At 29.8% G+C, this 25,702-nt stretch overlaps 1 protein-coding gene across 1 annotated transcript in view; it reads right to left on the bottom strand.

The window, feature by feature from the left end:
* Positions 1–434: 434 nt before the first annotated feature.
* Positions 435–25,702, bottom strand: part of LOC142329041 (uncharacterized) — a 30,966-nt gene continuing 5,698 nt past the window's right edge. Inside the window, exons 2-5 of the mRNA XM_075373300.1 lie at positions 14,354–14,466; positions 12,717–12,911; positions 8,800–10,051; positions 435–1,400 (exon numbers count right to left, since the gene is read on the bottom strand). Coding sequence (XP_075229415.1) covers positions 960–1,400; positions 8,800–10,051; positions 12,717–12,911; positions 14,354–14,355 — 1,890 coding nt within the window. The 5' untranslated portion in view covers positions 14,356–14,466 and the 3' untranslated portion in view covers positions 435–959. The remainder of the gene's footprint in view (positions 1,401–8,799; positions 10,052–12,716; positions 12,912–14,353; positions 14,467–25,702) is intronic.

Genomic DNA, 25,702 nt, shown 5'->3' on the forward strand with positions numbered 1-25,702 from the left:
ACATTATATCCACTTTCTCATTCAGTCAATAGAGATAAAATACAAGAAAAAATTTAACAAGCGCCAGGAAGGACAACAAAATGTCTTGACACAATCTTAATGTAAGCTATCAGCAGCTGTCTCATGTCTAGGTGAAGTGTTTTTTAACAGATTAGAAAAATGTGCTTCATCTAGGAGCTACATTAATACACGATTCCAGCCCTTCAGTTGGTTCAAATTCAACCTTAAGATTCTCAAATAATGTGAACATCTGTTTTAATTGATAATAACCTAAGAAATAATTTTTAAAATTCTAAAATAAATAATTGCTTAAAAACAGTATTTTAGAACTAGATGATAATCCCATTCATAACAAATCGATCAGTAAAAATGATTATATTCAAATTAACAATAAAAATCATCTATTACCACTAAACATACAAGAACATCTAACTTAACACTTCTTTTTCTTGATAACAACCCAAAATATATTTAATAATAATAATAATAATAATAATAAATTAATAAACAAAAGCATTACTATTATATAAAAGTCAATGTTTAAATTTAATACATATAAATCTAAAAGTATATATTTATCTGCTTAGTCTGCTTTGTAGCTGATCAATGCTAATATACTAGCTGTAATAAAAAAGCATTGGCAGTACATTTATATTATTTATTATTCTGATTGTAAATATATACTGCAATAAATAAATAAATAATTAAAAATAATAATGACCATTACTTTTATTGTTGTTATTATTATAATAACTGCAATAAATTATAATATAAAATGTATATATTTATGATTATGGAAAATATTCACTTACCTTTCACTTACTTAACAATACTTGGAAATACTTTTAAATCATATTTATTAATATTATTATTAGTTTATTATAAATGTTAATATTATAATAAATATTAAATATTTATAATAGAAATAATAGTTATAGAACAAAATAACTCTTGATTCCTCAAGGCTTAACATCCTGTGGTCGTGAACAACCAGGAAATGCAATACCACCTCCGATCTCACATTTGTATAATTCATCAATACCTTGTTGTGGCTGTTGTAACTGAGGTTGCTGTTGTGGTGGTGGCTGATTCGGTGGTTGAAGTTGTTGTTGTTGTTGCTGTTGCTGCTGCTGCTGCTGCTGCTGCTGTTGCTGCTGCTGCTGTTGCTGTTGCTGCTGTTGTTGTTGCTGCTGTTGCTGGGTCGGCTGAGGTGCAGTCTGTTGCTGTTGTGTTTGTTGTTGTTGATTTTGGGTATTGGATGGAGCTGTTCTACCATATTTTTCATGTATGCTGTGATGACGTTTTAATGCAAATCTATCAGAGAATCTAACATCACATATTTCACATCTGTGAGGTTTTTCTCCTGTGTGAACTTTTGCATGATTTTTAAGATGGGTTGCCTACAAATAGAAGAAAAAGAAGATAAATAAACTAAAACAGTAATAAATAATAAAAGACAATGAAATCACTTTTAATAAAATAGATGTATTGATATTCTATAAATTCAAATATAACTGACGTTTTAAAGTTGTATATCAAATTTACTGAAGAATATGTATAGTAGTAAGGAGTGATTTTGAAGCATTCAACAAGCGATAAGCGGTGTGGAATAATGAAATGTTGCACAAGTTTCACCAAATTTTACAATGGATGGTAAAACATTTTGTGTGGTTCGAATGCAAGTAAATTGTATTAGCTTGCTACTTTTATACACACACAAATAATCTTTTCCTTACATAAAACAATATTAACATGAAACTAGATCAGTGCTTTGAATTGTAGTTGGTCATAATGTAGTTGTACTGAACAGAGAGAACATTAATGAAATTATCATTTGATTTCCCTGTGAATGGATACAATAGTCAAGTACAAGTCTTATAAGTACATTACTTTAATTTTTGATTATTTAGTCAAATTATGTGAACCTTTCATATTAATTACAAAATCAGAAGTGAATACATTACAAATTATGTAATACGAAACTTCTATCCAGAAATTAAATCTACCAGGTCTGTTATAATAAAAGTGCTTACTGTTTCTGTATCTACTACATTACTGATAGTTAATTGGTTGAGGTTTTCCACAATAGATTAAAATATAACTAATCAATGCCTAGCATATGTTCCTCTATACAGAATTACACAACAAAAAGTTAAACAGAACTGTCTCAGACTGATATCACATAGCAATATTTGAGGTGTTTTGTTTTAAAATTATTTAGACAGATGCTATTTTTTCATAAGAAAAATATTGGGTATTCAAAACATAATATCAGGGTTTTAATTTGTTATAATATCTATTGGGTGAGGTATACAATGTTAATTTAAGGATAAAATCAAAGAGCAAAATGGGAGTTTTAGTATTGTAGTATTTGCAGTCTTAGCGTGTCTGTAGATTGATTCCCTATCTTTCTGCTAGACAGTGCAACTGGCAAAAATGGCGACTCCTGAACAGAAAGGCTACTGTGGTTTGCATTTTGCTAATTGTGAATCTGTAGTTACAGTGCAACATGCATTCTGGAAAAGTTGATTGTGATCCTTCAAATGAGAATAACATTTATCAATGGCACAATCAATTTGAAATGCCCAGATGGATGTTTGTGTAAAGGGAAGAGCATGGGTAACTGAGGATGTTTAAAGAAAATGTTTCAGGAAGTTTTTCTTGTATAGTCCTAAAACATCTGTCAGGAAGACCCAGTCATGAACTAATGATCCTGGTAATGACAGTGTGTTATATTTTAAGGAAACAATTATATACGCATCCATACCATTTACAGTTGTTACATGCTTCGGCCTACTGATATGATGTATGTGCAGATTTTGTGATCACAATGTTGTAGCATAAATATAACTTTCTTGATTGTCTTGTGTTTAGTGACGACTTATCATTTCATCTAATGTGAAAGTTATCTGGGGTTCAAAAAATTCCCATGAACTCTTATAATATGAAAGGAGTTTATTTTTGGGTCCCCAAAAATAAACTTTTCAGTATAATATTCCAACAGCGAGATTACAAGGCCAATTCTTTTTCGCTGAAGCAACGTAACAGGAGTTGCTTATTTGGATATACTGTACATGTCGCTCTTTCTCAACTACAAGATGGATCAGAAAATTTTATTTGGCAACAATATGGTGCGCCTCCTTTCTAGTGTAACTCTGCACAGAATTAATTGAATGAAATTTTCCCTGATGTTGGGTCGGTTGGCATGGACCTGATGACAAGTTGTTTGTAATAGCCTCTGAGGTCACCTGATCTGACATGTATGTGATCTTTTCCTTTGGAGTTTTATAAAGGATCTTGTGTATGTACCTCTGCTACCTCTGATCTAGCTGATTCAAAGCACAGGATTGAAGCAGCTATAGCTTCCATTACTCCATACAAGCAGGTTAAAATAACAGATAAACCCTACTATCAGTTGGATGTATGCTGCATCATAGGAGTAACCATGGTGGGGTGCTTGCCCACCCCTAGCTTACTTAGTTAAACAAAAAATTGTAGATCAATATCAATAGGTTATAATAGTATTGTGCAGCCAGAAAGCATGTTTGAATTCTGGCAGGAGCATTTTCTAGTGAATGAGTGTGAAACTGGTGGTTCAACGTCTGGATGATCTGTGGTAAAACTCTAAGTTTATAGAATATTCGAGGTTGGATTTAGCTGGAAAGTTCTAGTACCTTCTGTTCCCTATTTAAGCACTGCAATCAATGCGAGTCAGTTGAGTAAGTTGACAAATTTGAGCTAGTTCAGACTGTAACCCCGTAACAATAGCAATCTAAAATGGATATTAGAAACATTTTTAGCATGAAAGGTTTTACATGCAACGTATTTATATTATTTTCATTTGAGTCGAAAAAACCTAAACCAACCTAAAATGTTCAGGAAATGCAAAGACTGTTTTTTTGATTGTAATAATGATTTTGATGTTGCTTTATTATTGAAATTTTAAGAAAAATTATACAATGCTAAATAAGGAAATAATAATAAGTACATCACACTTCAATAATTTTAAATAATGACTGAAAATTATAATTAGCTACTTTTGCAGCAGTTTTGCTTAATAAGATGGTTTTGAATTTTGAAATGGTTGATTTTGCAACTAAACTAAGGTCACTGGCTTGGTGTGAGGAGCACTATAAAAACCATTAAATGCTCAATAACTAATAAATAGTGAATGGTTCAAAATTCATAACAATCCAATTTTTATTGTGATAGAGTTCAATCATTACAATAATTGTTATGTTAAACATAACACAATCTAGACATAAGAATTTCTAACCTCAAATCAGAACGATGTTGGTTCACATTAATTTCATTCTGTACACAGCCTGTTAGATTTGACCATTCCACCAGTTTATTTCTGTTTTTTCCTACTTATTCCACTAGTACACTTTTGTAGAAAAGAAACAAAACTTCCTTTTAAGTTTGAAAAACGTGACAATTAGATGGTTTTGAAACTAATCAACTCATATTTAGGTTAAGAACATTTTTCACGAACAAAACATTTTTTTTATTGATTTTCCAACAAAACAAAAATGAACTTTGTGAAAAATTATCATCTTAAAATTATCAATTTTAAGATTGAAGTTTCTAGTAGAGTCCATTCAGAAGCTTAAATTCTTAGTTGCTTTAATTTGTTTGAGACGTGTAGTAATAGTTATTTATTTTCTTTTAGGGAGACAGAAGAGGAAAAGACAAGATAAAAGTTTTACTGAAAGTGATAGCGGTGGAGAAGAGAAATCGAAGCAGAAAGTTGGTGAAAAATCAAGTAAACCTATGCTACCATCTGGCTCTGTTGTACAGGATAATATGTATGTTGATAATGATGTGGGTCACTGGCTTGGATGTTCATTTAGTATGAGCTCATCTCAAAAAATGGAAGTTTTAAAAAACTGTTGGTCACCAACTCCAAGTTATGACTTTGCTAAGGATGCTGTGCAATTAAAAAGAAAATTCAAATACAGCTGGTTGGTGGATTTGCTCCTTGGCCGGTCTATTCCAAGAAATTAAAGCGCACATTGTGTATTTACTGTATGCTGTTTTCACCAACTAATGTGCATGGTGTTTTGGATTCTTTCATAGTGAGGCCCTTTGCTCACTATAAAGACATGCATGAATTCACAAAATTTCACACGTCATCTCAGTGGTACAAATCAGCAGCCACAGCAGCAAAATGTTTTGTTGAAAATATACCCATTGACGTACAACTAATTTCTGTCCATCAGGAAGAAATAGAAGACAACAAGAAAATTGTTGCATCAATAATTTTGAATGTGATGTTTTGTGGTACGCATAACCTACCTTTGAGGGGCAAAGAAAGGTGAAGGAGTTTTTGAAGACCAAACTCAAAACTGATGCTGGTGACACATTTTAAAAGAGCACATAGAAAAAGACATAAAATATGCCACTTACTTGTCACCATGGAAAATGAAATGAAGAAAGCATATGCTTACAGTATCTGGCAGACGAGAGCAGTGACATATCAGGGAAAGAGCAACTTCCCATTGGGGTTAGATTTTCTGATGAAGAAAAGATGATGGAGGATTTTCGTGAGTAATTTCTAGGTTTTGTAGAATTGACAGATATGGATGCAGAATCTGTAGCATCTGCAATTAACAACTTTGTAGAAAAGGTAGCCCTTGATCCAGAAAAGTGCATCGGACAAGGATGCGATGAGTGTTCCAGTATGGCAGGAAAGGATGGTGGTGTCCAGAAAATTATTCAAGAAAAGTATACGAGAGTATTATAATTTCACTGTGCTAGTCACAAACTGAGATCAGCTGTAAACAACATAAATGATTTAAACGAAATAGCAGTGATAAGAAATATGGTTTTCACAATAAAAGAAATAATAGATTCTTCCAAGAATTGGCCCTTTGTTGAAAATGCATACTGAATATGTTAGTGCTTTTGTGAACCAATTGGTCTCAAAAATATAAAAGTATCACCACATTCAAGAAACATTATGTGCAAATTGTTATGGTGCTTGAAAGCTATCAACAGACAGTAACAATTCAACAAGAAAAGCTGCTTTTCAAATGTATTGCACTAAAAATCAATATAAAATCAGAATTCATTATTGGTGTTTGTCTCTTCGGTATGATGGTGAACATACCAGAGTTGTTAAGGAACTTGAGCTAACTCCTTTCTGGATCTGAGGGTCAATTGGAGACCTGCAGAGAGTAGTCCATTGTGGCTGGCTTCCTCCATTTCCTTGCACAACGTAGGACAGCTGAGGGGGTCTAAGTATAGTAGTATCCCGGGTAATAGGGTACCACGTGGACAGTTGATTAGCCGGAGGTAGGCATATTGGCAGCGAGTCTTGGTTAATCTGAGTGAATGATAATTGTTAAAGTTAAGTAACAGAGCCGCTGTCGGCAAAAGGGTGGCTGCACTGCTGAGGGTATGGTAGTCTATGCAGCTATGAGGTGCACGACTGTCTTGTTGTGGGCGGTCTCTGAATGTGATAAAGTAAATGTCATGCGGGACTCTGTGATGGAGCCGAGTGGGAGAGGGAGGTCTGTCCTCGACACCCTGGTGGACCAGACCAGAGTCCGTAGTAGTTACAGTAAATTAATTAGGTAAACTTGATCAGTTGTGTTCAACTAAGGGAATTAGGTTCAAATTACTGTTGTTGCAATCAACACATTCTGTGGTACGCTTTACAGCAGATTTAGACTCAAATTCTGAAATATGCGACATTTACAGTCACTTATAGTCAAATAAAGGTGAACTAGATATGGTATTCGTGCTTCTGCAAACTCAGTTAGCTAGTTTAGAGGGCAATAATTACGACAGAAGAGAGATGTCTGAAAGAAGCCTACAGCGACGGCAAAGGCTGAGTTAAAACATCACTGATGTAAATGTGTACCGAGGCATTTACATCAGTGGCATCCCAACTGAGGCCTGGCTGATGATTGTTAAGATGTAATCATTTAGAGGGCCAAAAAGATAACCTCTGTTAAAGACCATCAGAGCTAGGAACGGGATGGGGGTGGCAATCGGAATTGTCAAAAGGTGGGTGTCTTCCACTATGGGGGTTGGGATGTTTGTCTCATAGCAAAATATTCAGCAATCCTGCAACCGGTGGTAAATGCTCTTCAATCAACAAGTGTGGACTTACTTCAATGTGCAAATCACATGAAAAAAATCCCAGACATCATGAGTAAATACCATAGAAATGCGGCTGTTGAAAGTGAATGTGGTTTAGCAGAAGCTGAAACAATCACCGAGCATCTTTGAACAGATTTCAATATGCTGCGAGTCATAAATCAGCAGAAACAACTTGTGAATCCACCAGCACAGACTCCTAGAGAGTTTCAGAGAAGATCACTCATTATTTTGTACATAGATTCATTAATAATGTGTCTGGAACAGCGTTTTTCTGAGAACTTGCCCATATTCTCGTTGCTTATGTTGCACCCTTATGTGATGCTCGATATGACATATGAGGATTTGTTAAAAAACTACGAGTTTTTGTAGTTACTACAAATTGAATTATTTCCTTGGTGAAGCTGAACTTTGGTACAACTGATGGAAAGGGAAAAATGTGCCAAATGTCGAACTGAAGGAGACAGAACTAGCTGCATTAGTTAAAGAATCCTAATTGTTCTACTCATCCATAAAACAGGCGCTATTTATCTCACTTGTACAGCCCTGCACAACATGCACTATTGAAAGATCCTCGAGCACCTTACGCTGAAGGGTAAAAACTTGGTTACGGTCAACAATGGCAGAAAATCAGCTTGTCAGTCTTTGTATGATAAGAGGGTTCTGGAAGCAAAAAATAAATTTGAGAAAGAAATTTTGTCAAGATTTAGTCAGAACTCTTGTAGGCTAGTACTGAAACAATAAGATTTAGATAGGTTCGAATATCATTGCAACTACTTTTAGCATTTTCAAACAAAACCATTTTTTAACAAAGAACATCATTTTATTTTTGCTCCCCCTGGAGAAAATCCTAGCTACACATCTGTGCTGCTTGAAAAAAGTACTCATAAAGAAAACTTGTACAAAAAAACTGTGAGTTACTTTTTCATTTTATTCGTAATTCATTACGACAAGTTAGAGTAAAGAAGTATTAAATAGCATCTTCATACATTGCTACTGATATTTAAAATATAAAATTATTTTACACATACTTTTGCCAAGTCTTAAAAAGTTGTAATGATGTAGAACAAATAATGTAGACCCACTTCCCTACCAAAAAGATTGATTAAATGTCAATCAGAACCTATAAGAATAAAACACAATACAAAATCACATTCAGTTTCAAGCTAAATGAGTTTGTCTTGCATAAACATCAAAATGAATTTTTCACTGCATAATGAATTATTTTAAAAACTAAAAAAGGAAGAGAGCAATGAACTTCCGTCGTGCATTGCTAACTCTTTTTACTTTAATCACAAAACAGAAGTCAAAATCCCCACTCTCTTGACTGAAAATCAGTTTTCTGTACAATTTTTCAGTTTTGATAGCTATAAAACAAAATTTTAATGTACAGTTAAATACATACATTATAAAATTGAGAATACTAATAATACTTTTTTCATAATCTTACTTTTAAAATATGTTATGAATTTAAATAAAAGAAGAACCCAATCGTTAATCATGAAAATATTTTAGGGTCGAATTAAGGTTTCATAATAAATTATACTTTTAATCAGCGATTTTGAAATTTAACTATCTCCTAAAATTTTAAAATGAAAATCAAAGAAGCAATTATTTGTTTACAAAATTATTAAATTATGATACAAATAAATTTGTCAAAAGTATGATGTAACTGTTAATTAAATATTTCACCTGATTAAATGCTGATCCACAAAGGCCACACCGATAGGGTTTCTCACCAGTATGAATTCTGCGATGATTCCAAAGTGTTGAATGCCGTGCAAAGGTCTTCTCGCAAACTTCACATTGATACGGTCGTTCACCGCTATGTATTCGCTCATGGTTTTTTAAGTGGGGTGACTGTGAGAATTGCATCCCACATACATCACATTTAAAAGGCTTCTCTCCACTGTGTACTCTAATATGATTTTTCAAATAAGCTGCACGAGCAAATGTCAATCCACAAATGTCACACTTGAACGGCTTGTCACCGGTATGAAGACGTTTGTGGCTCCAAAGAGATGAATATCGGGAAAAAGTACCATCACATAGATTACAATGATAAGGTTTATCGCTAAAATTTCTAGTCCCACCAATAAAAATTATACCTGACCCATTACATTTATTACATTTTGATACTTGTGCCATACCGTGTCGTTTAACTGGATGGGGACCTTTAGGCAACTCATCAGAAGATGATGACTGTTCTTGTGAACTTTGAAAACTACCATTATCACTTGAACCGGCCTGACAATTTTCACATTTAATAAATTTTTTACGTTTTAAACCCCCGGAATGTTCACAATCAACTTCTACACCACACATACTGCAACATTTTGATTTATGCGCTGTACTTTTATGCGATTTCAGTTCACTCTGTGTATTAAAACAATTACCACAAACATCACAACTGTAAGTCCTTTCGGTTGTCGGTGTTGGATTTGTCGAATTGTTAGTAGTACTATGAATGCGTTTGTGATGATTCAGCAACGATAAATGACCGAAAACTAACCCACATATATCGCATTTAAATGTTGCAGTTGATGCTGCAGCAGCTAATGACATTTGATTAACAAGGGCATAATTGTAACCAAACGGTTGCGCTACATCAAATCGATAACATGCCTTATCATCACCTGCTACAACACCTGTTGACGTTCCTGATTGCTGCTGATGTACTTTTTGTAACATATTAACATTATAACAGAATGGAAATTCAGTGACGGTAGCTGATTTTTCAGCATTTTCTTTTTTATCCGATGCTACAGAATTATAAATCTGTGAGCCTTGTCCCCCTTGTTGAGCCTGGGGTGGTTGTGCTTGTGGCTGTGAGGATTGTTGTTGCTGTTGTTGCATTCCAGGATCAAACATAGTTGAATCTTTATTTACTTCACAGCTTCCTCTAAAACCGACAGCTGATGATAAATGCTCAGTCTGAGTATACCTGTAACAATATTACAAATTCATTTCAATACTAGAAATACACAATAAAATGCAACATTTCATCACTTTTTTAATAATTAGTAACAAATATAAAAAAAAAACATATTGTGATCATCTAAATTAAGTTACCAAATATATGTAATTTGAATTTCACTCAATTAAAATAAAACAATCATTTTACACTACAAACAATCATTTCATTAAAATTTTCTTATTACTCAAATATCCTGAACTGATTTTATTTTAGGCAGATGCATGAGGGTCACCTATGGAGTAAAGAAAATTTGCCTCTAATACATTTTAAATAAGTAAATAATTAAAAAAATATTTATTTACTTCTTACAATAACTTTTAAAAAATATTTTTCTACCTTAATATTTTAATCTAAAAATGTATCATATTGTTAAGTAGTTTTTCTATCATTACAAAAATATGCTGCTGATTCTGTCAGTCCCTCAGTGACAATCTTATCATCCCTTCTAAAATGATTGGCATCAAAAAATCCTTTACTTCAGGAAACAAATGAAAACCAAAGAAGGACAGATAAGGACTGTATAGCACATAATTGAATACTTCTCAGATGAATCTTTGATGGCATTTGAGTTACAGCAGTGTGGTTAAGTGTTACTATAAAAATCAATTATGTTGCTTGATGATATGCATCTTCGTTTATTATGAAATTCACAACAAAGCTGGTTAAATGTTTAAAATAAGACAGTCGATTTATTTTTGTTCTGACTGATTCTAGAGAACTTTAACACCAATTTTTATGAACTCATCGTTTTCCTTACTTCAGTTTAACATCTATTTTGTTTTCTCATCTTTATGATGATAGTCCCTATCATCCTTAGTTGTACTACAATGTTTGTAATACTGAACAACAGCCACAATCGAACACATGAACTGACCTGACTATATAATAATATCTCTTGTTAGGTGTTATATCGTAATGCATGTTCCTACTGCTAACTTCAGATTTTTAAAATATACATCAGTGCAATGAAAAGTATTAGAAAATGAGAATGAACAAATACATAATTTTGATGTGTAGTTTTTAGTTATTTTTATTACGCACAGGATGTATAATATCCTGGATTGCTAATATGCAAGATTCATTGTAATCTAAATTTAAAAGATCTGAAAAAAATCTGGATATCTTTCAAATAAACAGATTATTATATTTTATTCAAAAATGTTAAAAGTTTTATAAATATTTAACTTTTTCAGCAACTGTCCATATCAAATATTTTTTAACAGTAAGATTAAGATTCATGATTACAATAGTGCAATTCTAACATACTGATGGCACCCCCCCCCCCCCATCGCAATCTATAAGAACAAATCATATTTCAACTAAATTGCAAAAACTGAACAAAAACCAAACTATGAGGTATGAAAAATGTACACAATATTCAAACTCATCAACTTACTAATCAGAAAAATGATTAAAATTTAATGTTTTTCTTAGTTTTTATAGTCAGATGGTAAGTCATAGTGCATGGTTTTTATATACTAAATTTAAATTCACTCCAACATTATCACGATATTACTTTTTCTTAATAAATAGATATTACTTTTTCAGATACAACATCACAGAACAGGAGGATATCATGCTGACAAATGGATACAATAAATATTTGAGATAAAATACTCCTGTTTAGTACATCACGGTGTATAAAAAAAAAAAAAAACTATTAATCTATACAACATGCGTCCCTGATTGCTGATTTAAAGATGACTTTGACAGGCACAATCAACTGTGTGTGATTTTCTTCATAACTTATCTAGGAAGCATAATTTTTTTTGCACTTACATTGCTTTAGTCTGGTTAACGTTCAATAAAATTTTGACTGGCGAAGTCATGAAAATGTCAAATTAAAAACTAGGTATCATTGTGTAAGTCTGAAAGTATATTTTGTTAAAAACTGTTACTGTAAGTCATAAATTAAATGTGTTTGCAATAAAAAATCCTTGAATTCTCAGTAACACTCTATCCCCTTTATTGGATTCTAACTGAATAACATTTTACTTTGTTTGAATTATTGTTTTTGCATATCTTTGTTGTTAACTATCTACCTACTTGAAAAAAATATCTAAATGCTATCTGTAAAATAAATTACTTAAATAGTTATCCATATCCATTAAAAAAATAAAAATAAAACAAGAAGGCTACTTTAAACAGAAAGTTAATTCATCAGTAAATTTTAAAATAACTTGTAGGCATATTATAATTGTTTGTAACTTGCTATCTACAAGCATGTCACAAACAAGATTTGTTTTGAGGGGAGTCATCTTTTAGAAAAATCAGTCAATATTTCTTTGACAACATAGGAAGTAGAGATGTGAAGTGGGGACCTAAATTACATAATCTGTTGCAGATTACTTTTTTTAAAGGAATAAGTGAAAATTATGATGAATAGTTGTAAACTAAACTAATCGAATAAAATGAAGTTGTATCTTAAAGATGCACTGATGAGACTGATCAGAAGAAAAGCCTTACTGAAGGAGTACACAAAGTGTTCTACAAAGGATTCTCAAAATTAATGCAAAAATATAAAATAAATAAAGATAAGTTTCATTTTGCTTTGCTATTTTGAAATGAATAGTCTGAAATTAAATAAATACATAGATAAATAGTCTAATACGTTCTATTAACTAATTCTTACCTTTCAGTCTGAGTTAATATAGAAGTTTTTGATGGTATTTTTAGTAAACTTCTATGCTGTGTCGGTAATGTCTGAGACGGCACAGTTTGTGTATGATGACCGTCAGGTAAGAATAGATTGGAATGGTCACTGCTTACTTTGTTCCATGCGTTGGACTCTAAAGCCATTGAACTGTAAACTTGGTGACAATTAAACCTGTAATAAAAATTATCATAATATACATTTAGTAAAACATTTAATGAGACAAACTGACAAAACTACACCATTAAAAATTAATAAAGTAAAAAAAAAAGGACAAAAATAGCAACGATAAACAATTAAAACTGGTACTAACAAAACACATTTCATTTAATTGAAGCAAATAAAATTTAAGTTTGCATCATACAAAATTTAGTTATGTGTAAAATGTAAAGCACTTAAAAACAGATAGAGAACAAGTCAAATTTACGGAATAGAGCGAATCAAAATGATGTAAAAATTAACTAATTTTTCCCTAAAATTTATTGGGAAAAATTTGGTCATTGGCATAATTCTAAACAATAAGCATAGGACATAAGACCTTTTGCTTCATCGCGTAACTTGTTTATTTCTGAAATAAAGTATTTAATATTATTAATATGGAGTACAAAATATTATTTTTCTTATGCATGTATGTATGTTGAGTGCCATTACCTGATAGTTTTAAGTAACCGAACACAAGAACTTAAAACATTCTCAAGCGTAATAAACATTTTTGGCCAAACTTAATTCGTTACTTTCCTACTGCTTTCTTCTGCAAGTTGAATATAATGTTGCATATCAATATGTCAAGCAACATTTTCATTCTGCTCATCAAAGAGACTGGCTCTATAACGTATTAACACTTAAAAATCAGATGCTTCTTAACCATCCACATCTATAAGACTTGGACAGAATACAAGAGAAATAATTTAATCTACCTCCTTCAGAGGGAACAAAATATTATAACACTTCCTTTATTGAATAAAAGTTTGTATGTAAGTTAGTAAAATAAAATTACAGATAAAATCCACCTTTAAATTCAGGAACATAGTTACTGGAGTACGAAAGAATACAAATATATGATGCTAGAGTTCATCTTATTCATATTATTAGGCTGTAGGAAAACAATACCCAATCAAGTACGGTATTGAAAATATAATATGCAATTCATATTTTAGTGACAAGATATCAAAGTTATCATAGTGTGTGATGATTTTCAAATATGCTTCTTCAGGATTAAGGGTCTCAAAAAAATCCAAAATATTTAACGACTCTGAGAAGTTATGGAAATAAAACAGTTAACATAATCTGAAGTTTAAGAAATAATATCTACAGTGCAACATTATTGAATAACAGTATTTATGTACATCATTTCTGACTCGCTCCAAACTGAACAATAAACATTATAATATACAGACACACACAGTTAAAAATATAAATTTAATACACATGATTAAAAAAAAAAATACACCAATATAAAAAAAAATACATACATAAACACAAAAATTAATAACACATTCAAATTAAAAACAGTTAAAAAATAATAAGTACAATACATATTGTAATATAAAATATAAGATAACACAGACATTATTTACTACTTAAATTAAATAAAAGAAAAATACACACATACATACATAGGCTATCAACTTTTTTCAGCGAGTAAAACACACCTTACGAGGCTGGTTTCATTTCCTTCATTTTTATCATTACTATTACTGTTGTCATTTAATAAAGGAATATCATCCATCTGTTAAAAAAAAAAAAAATAAGAAAAAACACACACTAATAATAAAACAAACAGTAAGTAATTCTAATTATAAGATATGTATGTATACACAGAATCACACATACACAAACCTCATGGCAAATCATGCAAGTACAGAGACACTAATTCTACTAAATCTGTTATGAATCACACTTATTATTATAATTAAGTAGTTGACCATAAAACTACTACATTTATAGACTTTGTTTTTAACTGCAATAATTTTAAATGATTTTAACAATCCTTATTTTTTTCACACTTAAAGTCTAAAGAATTATTAGAAGCAAAAATAACTTATTATTAAATTATTTCTATTTCTTTGGGCAACAATGTCACTAAACTTCTTATAATTAAAGGAAAAGTAAAAGCCTAATATCTTTGAGACAAAACAAACATTTAAAAAACCTGAACCTATTTTTTTGTTGATAGATGGACAACAAAAAAAGCCTGAAAGAATTTGACTCAAGAGATAAACAAAAATAAATAAATGAATGAAAAAAAAATTTGTTTCTTTTAATGCAAAATTTAGACACTGTAACAATCATTAACCCATGGTTGTGTTAAGATGGCTATCATCATCGTTTCTGCTTATATGTGCAGAAATGATGATGATAGTCAAACAAATGGAACTGGAAAAAATAATTTTAAAAAAAATAAAATTTTAAGAAAGATTTTAGCACTAAATATCAAAATATGTTGATTAAATAAAAAAAAATTATCACAAATGTGAAAAAAGAATGAACACTTCTAAATGATGCTCACAGCCCATCTGTAGTTAGTCATTTGTCGTAGTTAGTTAAAATAGTAAAATAAAGTACAGTATTTTTTTGAGTACAGTAATTTACTGTATAACTTAACAAGAACCTAACCAGTATTTCTGCATTAAATGTGAGTCTCAATTTACGGGATTTCATTATATGCTGAAATTTTCCAGAACATCCGGAGGTCCCGGGTTTGAGTCCCGGTCAGACACAGCATTTTCATACGCTACTTTGTCATTCATCTCATTCTCTTTAGAAAAACCTAACGGTGGTCCAGGAAGTTTAAAAAAAACACCCACATAAATTGAAGATGCACTGTATAATAAATTTTTACATAACTAAATACAAGGTCTGTAAATAAAATAATGAGACTGGTTCAGAAAATCTTTTTATTTACAATCCAATTATAAATGGACTCTTATCATCTTCGAAATAGTTCCCTTGGAAAGCCATGCAATGCTTCAAACGGTTTTCCCATTCTTCATAGCAGTGTTGAAACTCGGAAACCAGAATATTCTTCAGATGGTCGGTTTCATTTTTTTAAATGTTTTCTATTGTTCCAAAATTGTGCCCATTGAGGTGTTTTTTTAAAGTCAGGAACAGGAAAAAGTCACAGGGACTCAAGTCAGGTGAATAAGGTGGTTTTGTCTTTGTGTGGAATGTTTTTCTTTGTCAAGTTACTTAAGAGTGCACTGTTATGATCCAGTTGTCTTTGATCGCTGGTCTCATGCGGGCAACTCTTTTTCGCAGTCTTTCAAGAATTTCTCAGTAAACATATTGATTTACAGTCTGTAAATCAATATGTTTAACAAGAAATTTTGTAGGCAGAAACTCCTTATGGACAATACCATTACTATCGAAGAAACAAATTAGTATGGTTTTGATTTGATCATTTTTACTTTTTTGGGACATGGTGAGTTTGAGGCGTGCCACTCTTTGCTCTAGCATTTTGTTTCTGGATTGTACTCAAATATCCAAGATTCATCACCAGTAATAAAATTTTTTTGAAAATCAGGATCAGTTTCAATTCACCCTAGAAGATCGTGGTACACTTTCATCCTGTTGTTTTGTTTTTCTCTTCAATAGTGAGGTTTATTTGAACCAATTTTGCACAAACTTTTTTCATGTCCAATTTGTTTGTCCAAATTTGATAGGCTGTGGTATGGTTCAAATTCAACTGTTCTGCAATCATTCTGACAGTTAATTGCCGGTCATACCGTATCAAGTCTCTGATTCACTCAACACTGTTGTCACTTTTTGACATTAACAGTCTTCCAATGTGTGGATTGTCCGCAACTGATTACCAGCCATCTTGATATGCTTTAAACCACCTAAAAAATTGGGCTCATGAGAGAGCGTCATCTCCATACACCCTTTTCAATTTTCAAAAAGTTACGGTAGCATTCTCAGAATTTAACACAAAATTTGATTTGAAAAATGTTGCTCATAATTAGTATCACTCATTTTTGTAACACACAACAAAAACTTATTTCACAAAACATGTGTTGACATCTCACATGGCAACAATAGACTAAAAATATTAATACCTAATATAAATTAGCTGTTCATATAACCATATGTTTACTAGTAACTTTACAGTGTTGCCACTTTGGCTGCCAAAAAACTAGTGTCATTACTTTATTTACAGATTTCATGTATATAATGAATAAATCTAAAAGTATAAATATAATCAAACCAAACTTAACCTATGCTCGCTAGTCAAGGTTTGCGAGCGATGCTAGTGTAAGTTAAGCTTGGTTAGATTATATTTATAATTATATTTATTTGTTATAAAAAGTTGGATTATAATTTTAATATATTTATTTTTTCCTTTCAGTGGCACCATCTAACAACTAACTACACATTGTCTGCAGGCATCTTCTAGTAAAGTACCAAAAAATGACTCTATAAAAGAAAATTATACTTTTACAAATAAAAAAAGTTAGCTGATGAGTGAATACATTTGTGTTGAACCCTTAACCAAACAGATTACTCAGAGATTAAGTTAATTTACGGAGAGCATAAATAGTATAATGTCTGGAAAAGTAATTTAAAAAACTTTTTTACAGTACATTGAATCCTGATATATACAAAGTATATGTAAAGGTAATTGTACAAAATAGTACACTAACTCAAGGGGATAAATTTTTAGCAGCATCAACAAAAAATTAAAGCAGGTAATTGGAGTACAATAAAAAAAACTTTTAAATCAATGTGGCAGTTATAGAAAGATAATGTGTACATTTAAATGGCATAACAGTATTTATAATCTACTTACAGTAAATGGAATGTAGGTCAATTAAAATTTAAAGACATTTTACCACATCTTATATTCAATTTTTAGTCATCTAAATGTAACTTATGCAAGTATGAAATGTATTAAATACTTATAAATTTGTTTAAATATTTAATCTCATGTTTTCAATTAAAATAATTATCTAAAAATGAAACCTGTTCAAAACTTTCCTGTAAAGAGAAATCAAATTCATACATGAAATTAAGGAAACACCAAATGTTTTTACTTCTATTTTAATTCATCAAAATTGAAATTTATACTCTTGATTAACTGTATTTTATTAATTATAAACAGACTATTATTATTTTACATCCACTACCATAGATAATTAAGTAGTCCAGTATTTGATGGTAAAAATAGAATATTACTTCAGAATTCTTTTGGACATCGATTTTCATGAAAATGTGTAATTAAGGTTATCTAATATCTAACCGCCTGCTTAAAAAGTTACATATTCCTAATGTGTGCTTTTTGTTTTTTGGGATGTGAGAACTACCCCTTGTTAAAAAAAAATTCAAAAACCATACATTTAAATCATGTTTAAATATGTAGAATAAACATTCTTTTATGTTGTTGAATATGATTTATGATGTTTTACTACATTTCAACCCTTAGAAACAACCCCTTATGATGAAATTGAAAAAAAAAATTAATTTTCAACAGGTTGAGAAATGTTTTAATGGTGTATTTATAATAAATTAAAATCCCTTTACTGTTTATAATTTATGATTTAGTGCAACATTTCAACCCTTAATAACCACCCCCTATGAAAAAAATTGTTAAAATTATACATGGAAGTGTTTTGTAGCTCAAAATCATTTAAATGTGTAAAATAAAAATTGCTCCATATTCTGAAACATAACTTATGATATGTTACAACATCGCAACCCTTATAAGAATCCATCCTAATGACAAAAAAAAAAAAACAGTCTTCAACAGTTTAAAATGTTTAAATGATGCATTTACAATGAATTATAAACGTTTTAGAGTTGTTAATGTAATTTATAATTTATTGCAACACCCCACACCTTACAAACTGGCCTCGTGATTAAAATGAATAATCATGTTTACTTAAAATTAAAAACTACCACCACATGTTTATTCTTTCAGTTTTGGAAATGTACTGACTACACCATACAAAAGAGATATATATTCACATATATGCATGAACAATATACCTACATACATCCACGTACACAAAATTCTATCATTCATCAGCGGGTTTTCTCGATGGTGTGCTTTGTTACTTTTCTTCTTCTACCTATACTTTCATCTATATATATATATATATATATATATATATACATACACACACATACAGATATGAGTGTATGAGGATATACTTTACATATGTAGAAACAATTACATGTCTTCATAAATGCTCTGAAACTGTCGAGAATATAAAAATTAACATGATGCGAAAATTTCACCAAAATATGTGATTGGTTTTCAACTATAACATCCTTAATTTTTAAGCTACTGAATCGCTCAAAAAAACATTTTGTAGGGATTTCAAGGCTACAGGGCATGTAAAGTTCAGATTCCTTGACATCATCGTTTCTGAAAGTTTTGAGTTTAAAAGGTTTGGGGAAGGTGGTCCTTACACTCAAATGCAAACTTCTAATGGTGATATCTCAATCAATTTTTATTCTACAGAAATAAAAAAAAAAAGATTTTCAGTACAAAAAATAACTAAACTTTTGAACTCTAGCATTTTTTACGTATTTTCTTTAGTTTTTGAATTATTGTGAGAAAAAGAACATTTTTTAAGAAATTTCAAAAGCTTTTTCAAATCTAGGCATCCAAACTGTTCAAACGTCTAGAACATATTGTTAGTACTTAAGTACAGTAAATTGTAAAAGGATTATGCTCAACTTTAATTCTTGCAGAAAAGTAATTTGTTTCATTGCTGATTTTTTCTCCAAAAAAGCAAAACAACCCCATTTTATTTTCACATAACTTCGTTAGTTTGCATGCTAATGACTTTTACCAAAGCTAATTTTAAAGGTCTTTTCAAGTACTTTGAAAAATATTCCATAAGTTTTCTTCAAAAAATCTTCCGTTTTTCCGTTACTTAATGCTGAAAGATTCGACTTAAGTTTTTGGTGAACAAAAAGTTACCTTCAACGAGGAATAACTCTGTTTGTATTGCACCTATACAAATAAAAAAGTCCATCTCTTCATTATTTTATAAGCTTCATTTTTGCTAATAATAATTTTTTTGATAAAACGTAAAGTTTTTGAGTTATTCGTGAAAAATCGTTCAATGGTTTGATGAAAAATCAACATTTTCAATCACGAATTACTCAAAAAGTATTGACTCTACAAAAATTTTTATAGAACATTTCTTGCTTATAATTTATTCCTCCATCGATTTCTGCATTATTTTTGAATTTAATAATTTCCACTCCAAGAAGGGGCGGCAAAAAAGGGGGTAAAAGCACACTTCAGCACTATATAACTTTTGTTCCTTCAACTATTCCCTAATTACTGTCCAAATTTCACATAAACTGGTTTTATCCAAAAGAATTCTGAGCGAAAAACTGTCAAACATTGGACTAAATTAATATTAGAGGCTATGTTTATATACACTACACTGCTAAGGTAATATTTCTGACGGTAAATAATTAAGTTTCTGAATGCAATATAAAATGTAGCTTATTGTATAAAATATAATTTTACATATTTTATGATAGGATTAAACATAATCGAATATTTGATAATCAAAAACCAAATCATATCAAATAGTAAGTTCATTAATAATACACAATTGTATAAAAGGTTCAGAAATATGAAATAATTCATGTTGCTCAATCCATTATCATGTATGACTGAAACATGTGAAAATAAAATTTTACCAATTCCTTGTAATAGAAAAATTCAATGTGCAAGCCAGGAACTGACTTAACAGAAACTCTGGTATGAAACTGGTGCTTTCAAAGCAGATATTCTAAACTGCATTGGAATGTTAAAATTAACCAAATAGTAAACTTTTGAATGAAAATTTTTTAAGAGTTAGGAAGAGAGATGTACACACCATAAATCTGTGTAAGTACTAGGTTAAAAAGCCACATTTAAATAAACAAAATAAATTAAAATTGATACTAGAAAAAATCTTAAGGAAGGCAAAAATTTCAATATGAAACTGGAGTTGTAGGGTATAGCAAAATAAAATAACCAATTTGATAAAAAGAAAGGATGCCACAGAAAAAATGAGAAGTCCTCAATTAATCGGTTTAAAAAAAAGTTATCTTCAAAATAATGTCATTCACTTTCAATAATCTGAATTACTCAGCACCAATTCAAGCAGTTTTATTTACAACTTTAATGTAGAAAAATCTACAAAAATAGACAGAAAAATTTTATTTACCTAAGCATAGAGCTGCCGCAAAAACAAATTAATTTAATTTGTGGAAATTTATATAAAATAAAGAAAAGTTTTGCCACTATCTATTGTATCTTATCTATTTTTGTAACATACGAAAAATGCCACGAATGACTGGGATTTGAACCTGGTATCATTATCTACATTACATTTTTATATTATTATTTACAGCAAAACCTTACATATCATACCTCTTATCCACATTTTCTCATAACTATAAACAACAATAATTGGAAAAAATAAAAAACAGTAATTTTTTGTTATCTTAATTTCCTTCTGCGATGAGAATGGAAATTTGTATTTACATTATTTAATTTCATTTGCCTGTATCTGCAAACACAGTAACTCAATCGTTTATTAGGTTTTACTTTTTTTATCTACATTTTTATAACTTCTAGGAACATTCTGTTATTCACCCAAAATTGAAAAGTACTGAATTATATACATATAGGTAACTTCTTAATGATGTAGGTGTGTTACACAAGTAGTCTTCAACTGGCCAATTTTTTGTAATATAGTACTGTATCAGTATACCAGTATATAATAAAACCTGAACTTGAGCACAAGTTTTATTTGATTACAGTTTAAAAGTGATGCAATTATTGATTTCTTTTTCAGTTCTATATAATACTGCCCTCATTACTTTCTGCATATTATGTTCATATGTTAAATTAAATGTGATTCAAAAAATTAAAGGAAGTTCTGATAACGATAAAAAATATACATGAAATTGAAAATGATTATTAGAGTTGAAAAAGGTGAATGCATACAGATGCAGATTTTTAAAACCAAATTAAAAATAACTAATATCAATAGATAAAAAAATTCAGTTAATTTATTATTTTATTTAAAAAATTTGTATACTTTTAAGTTTATCCCGTTAGTAGTATCAGAAGTAAGTAAAATCTTTTAATAAATTATGGTACAACATAATTTTCTTATAATTAATATATTTTTTAATTCTAAAACAAATAAAAAATTATTTTTCTCATATTCAAAATTTTCCTATACATTGGAATGTCTAAGACATATTATTCCCATTATGAGAAGATTCATTGTATGTATAACTAAACATTTCTTTTCTATAATGGCAGACATCATTTTTTTATAATTATATCAGAGAACAATTATTAGAGTTTATGCAAGATGACTAACTGTGCAACTCTTAATACAGATTTAAAAAATTATATAATTAATTTATTAACATATTGTCTTGAGAAACTTAAATTATCAAGGTTTTACTTTGTTAAAACTATGGCATTACCATTTATTAAGTTTACAAATTAAATATGATAATAAATTACGAGTAAAATAGATGATAACAGATTAATTGGTGAAAGATGTTATTAATAAACCTCAATGTACGATACACATTTATTTATAGATGATGCTGTTGAACTGATGCAGATCTATTACTCATTGCTTGGCAAGCAAAGAAAAGGTTTCCTGTCAAAAACAGTATAACGATAGAATACAAATTAAAAAATTAATCTATATCAAAATTAAAATTTTATCAAAAAACTTCAAAGGTGAATCTCAAAAAAAAAGGAAGTAAAAATTATATTCATATATTTTTTCAGACATTAAACTAAAATGATTTCTTTGTATTTATTATAAATGCTTATATAATTTTAAATCATTTATTATTTTTTTTATTTATTAGAAACATACTTATTGAGAAAGTCCTTTCACAAACTAATTCTGTTACTTATATTTTTGAGACAAATTTTAAAAATTTTATTCATATTCACTTTCATTGCAGTTGACTTTTTCACTGTAACTTAAAACATCTTAACCTAAAATAGATATATCATTGATATTAAAATATAAAAATTGTAATTTCAAGTTTCAATCAAGAATTTACTTCTGGGATACAATAAATACTGGTTCTGTGAATAAAAGACCCAGCTTATATTGTAATAAATTTAGCAAATTGAGATCTAAAAAAAATTTAATTAACAAAGGGAAAATTAAACATTACAAAATAAAACAATTGATTGTGGGAAATTTAGCCTCTGCCAAATCTTACCATAATAGCAATATCGCACATACTGTTTTCAGGAACACAAGATATCATTACTGAGAAAATACTTATTTTAACATCTGCATTTATAATAATACATAATTTTTATTTTTTTAAAAATGTTTTTCTAGAATATGATAATAAAGCTTCAATATTAAAAGAAGGTGGCATTTCTTCCACAGGCACATTCATAAGAGAAAATGCAACGTACAAAACAGCTTTTGAAATGCCATTATAAAAAAAGGATTGGCAACAACTAAATTAATCTCTCACTTATGTGGGAAAATCTTTTAAGAGAGTTTTTTTTTACCACAATCATAAAAAGAAATCGGAAATGGTTAAAATTTTTCATGGTTCAAATGATTGTATGATTTTTGTAAAATTCTTTTCATTAAGAATTTTTAAGTAAAATAATTTTAAAGTATTTTTCAGTAGATAGACTGAACGTGATAGACTTTACACTGACGTGTAAATTCATAATTTTTTAAAGATTCAATATTAAAAAAAAATGCCTGAAATTAACGGACAGAAGCTAATATGAATTATGAGGCATGATAGTAAACTTTTTTTTGTTAACTTTGATTACTGACTGTATTGTTTTTTTTTTTAATTTTATATATTATTAGCTTCTGATAAAATACATTATAAAAAAGTATTTTTACTGCATCCCACATGACTAGGAAGTTCAAATTTAAATAGTAATTTCATGTACTCCTTTCACAATAAGTGAAAGGACAGACTCATTGGAGGTCTGAATTTATAAGTAGTATTGGCTGTTCTTTCTCCCTATCCTATAGATTGAAATCAACATGTGTGAAAAGGATGAACACAATTGTGTAGCGCAGTGAATAATTAATTATTACTGAATCTTTGATAAGTGAAGGATTCAGTCCATTTCAAATTTATACAATACTTACAATAAAGATCCTCATCCAAAAAACTATCAAAGGGAAGTTGACAGACTTATTTAAAGAAAATTGACAAATTATCAGGAAAATCTCTGAAAAACTTAAAAATTGATGTTGGCAGTGTACAAAATATAAAAAGAGATGATTTAAAATTTAAGTGTGTGAGCTACATGGGTTCCATCATCTTTTAAAACCCATACTAAATGAAAAAAGACTGATTGCTATCAACAACTTCTACAGACCAGACATAGTTATTTAAACTTTAAAAATAACCTGAGATGAGCCATGGGTGCTCAATTTTATTTGATTCAACATAAGCCAGAATAGAGTTTTCAAACCAATTCCCCAACAGAAAGAAAAAAATCACATTTTCACCAGTAAAAATTATAGTAAACCTTCTTTTGAGATCACAGGTACTATTTTACCTTGACTTTCTTACATTACAAAAACTATCAGTATATGGCATAACATGATGCTAAACATAATTTTAAAAGACAAGAGTTACCCTGCAAATACTTCAAAGTGGAGTTACTCAGTCTCACACAGATGTTTTAAACTACTGAAACACTACAACGACGCAAGTGAGATTTGCCATCCATCCTCCACAGAGCCCAGAATTAATACCATCAAACTATTATCTGCTGAACCAATTTAAACATTTTTAAAGAGAAGAGATATGACTCAAACCACTAAGTCACTGACAATGCCAGTACTTACTGACATTGGGACGGGTCAACATGCAATGAACAACTTACCTTCCAGAATCAAGAAACTTCTAGAGTGCTTAACTAACAAGCATATTACGGTATCTAAGTCACCTTACCATACTCAATAAATAAATTATAAATATAAAATGCCTCTTTGTGTATTTTCACTTCTCTTGCAATAAAACATCCATAATCTGAACACAACACTATAACATTTATCTTATCATAAAGTTTTCTACAAAAGTTCCATAATTTACAAAATCTTGTACATTATAATCATTTAGCATATAGATTGGTTTCTGTATTATTCTGTTTTGAGAATACAACTAAAGCAATTAAACTAATTCAGTTAACTAATGAAACTAATTTAATGACCATTCTATCTTAACAGAATATTAATTCTCATGAAAGACAAATATATGAACGTTAAACTGAAATGTTTTTCTGAACTGAGTGATAATCATGCAGTGGTGAGGTGTAAAATCATCAAAAACAATGTTGAATTGAACATTTTTTCTAGTTTTCAATCTGAACTTTACATTCTATCACAAATTTGTCTTAAAATTTTATTATTATTATTTTATTATTCACATATAATTATTACACCAGGCAAGAAAGTCAAATTTCTACAGAGATTTACGGTACACCATACCAAGCTCATTTAATAACAACCTGATTCAATTGTCCAAGATTGTTAATTATTGTTACACATGTGTAGAACTAGCACTAAAGCAATTTTCTTTAAAAATAATGTTTTACTTTAGTATGGCACTCAGAAAATAACTTTTTCAAATTTTCCACCAACATAAAAAAGATTATATCAGTCTAAGTTTCGTATCTACTATACATTTTTCACTCAGAACACATATTAATAAAATGACCTTTCTGGATTACTTTTCCATTTATTCTACAAATTCACCAACAAAGATAAAAACTTTGTGTTTTAACATTTTAACTTTCATTCCAATAATCAGAATTTATAACAGGATGGAGATAGACATACACAATATAAATTCTAATTCATAAAAAGTTTTAACTTTTCAGTTAAATTGGTTATAACTAGTAGTAGTAAATACATAAAATATTAAACATAACTTTACTATAACAATAAAACTATTCGCATAGTAATTAGTTTTGC

The sequence above is a fragment of the Lycorma delicatula genome, chromosome 8 (assembly GCF_047948215.1).
Source record: "Lycorma delicatula isolate Av1 chromosome 8, ASM4794821v1, whole genome shotgun sequence".
Lineage (NCBI taxonomy): Eukaryota > Metazoa > Arthropoda > Insecta > Hemiptera > Fulgoridae > Lycorma > Lycorma delicatula.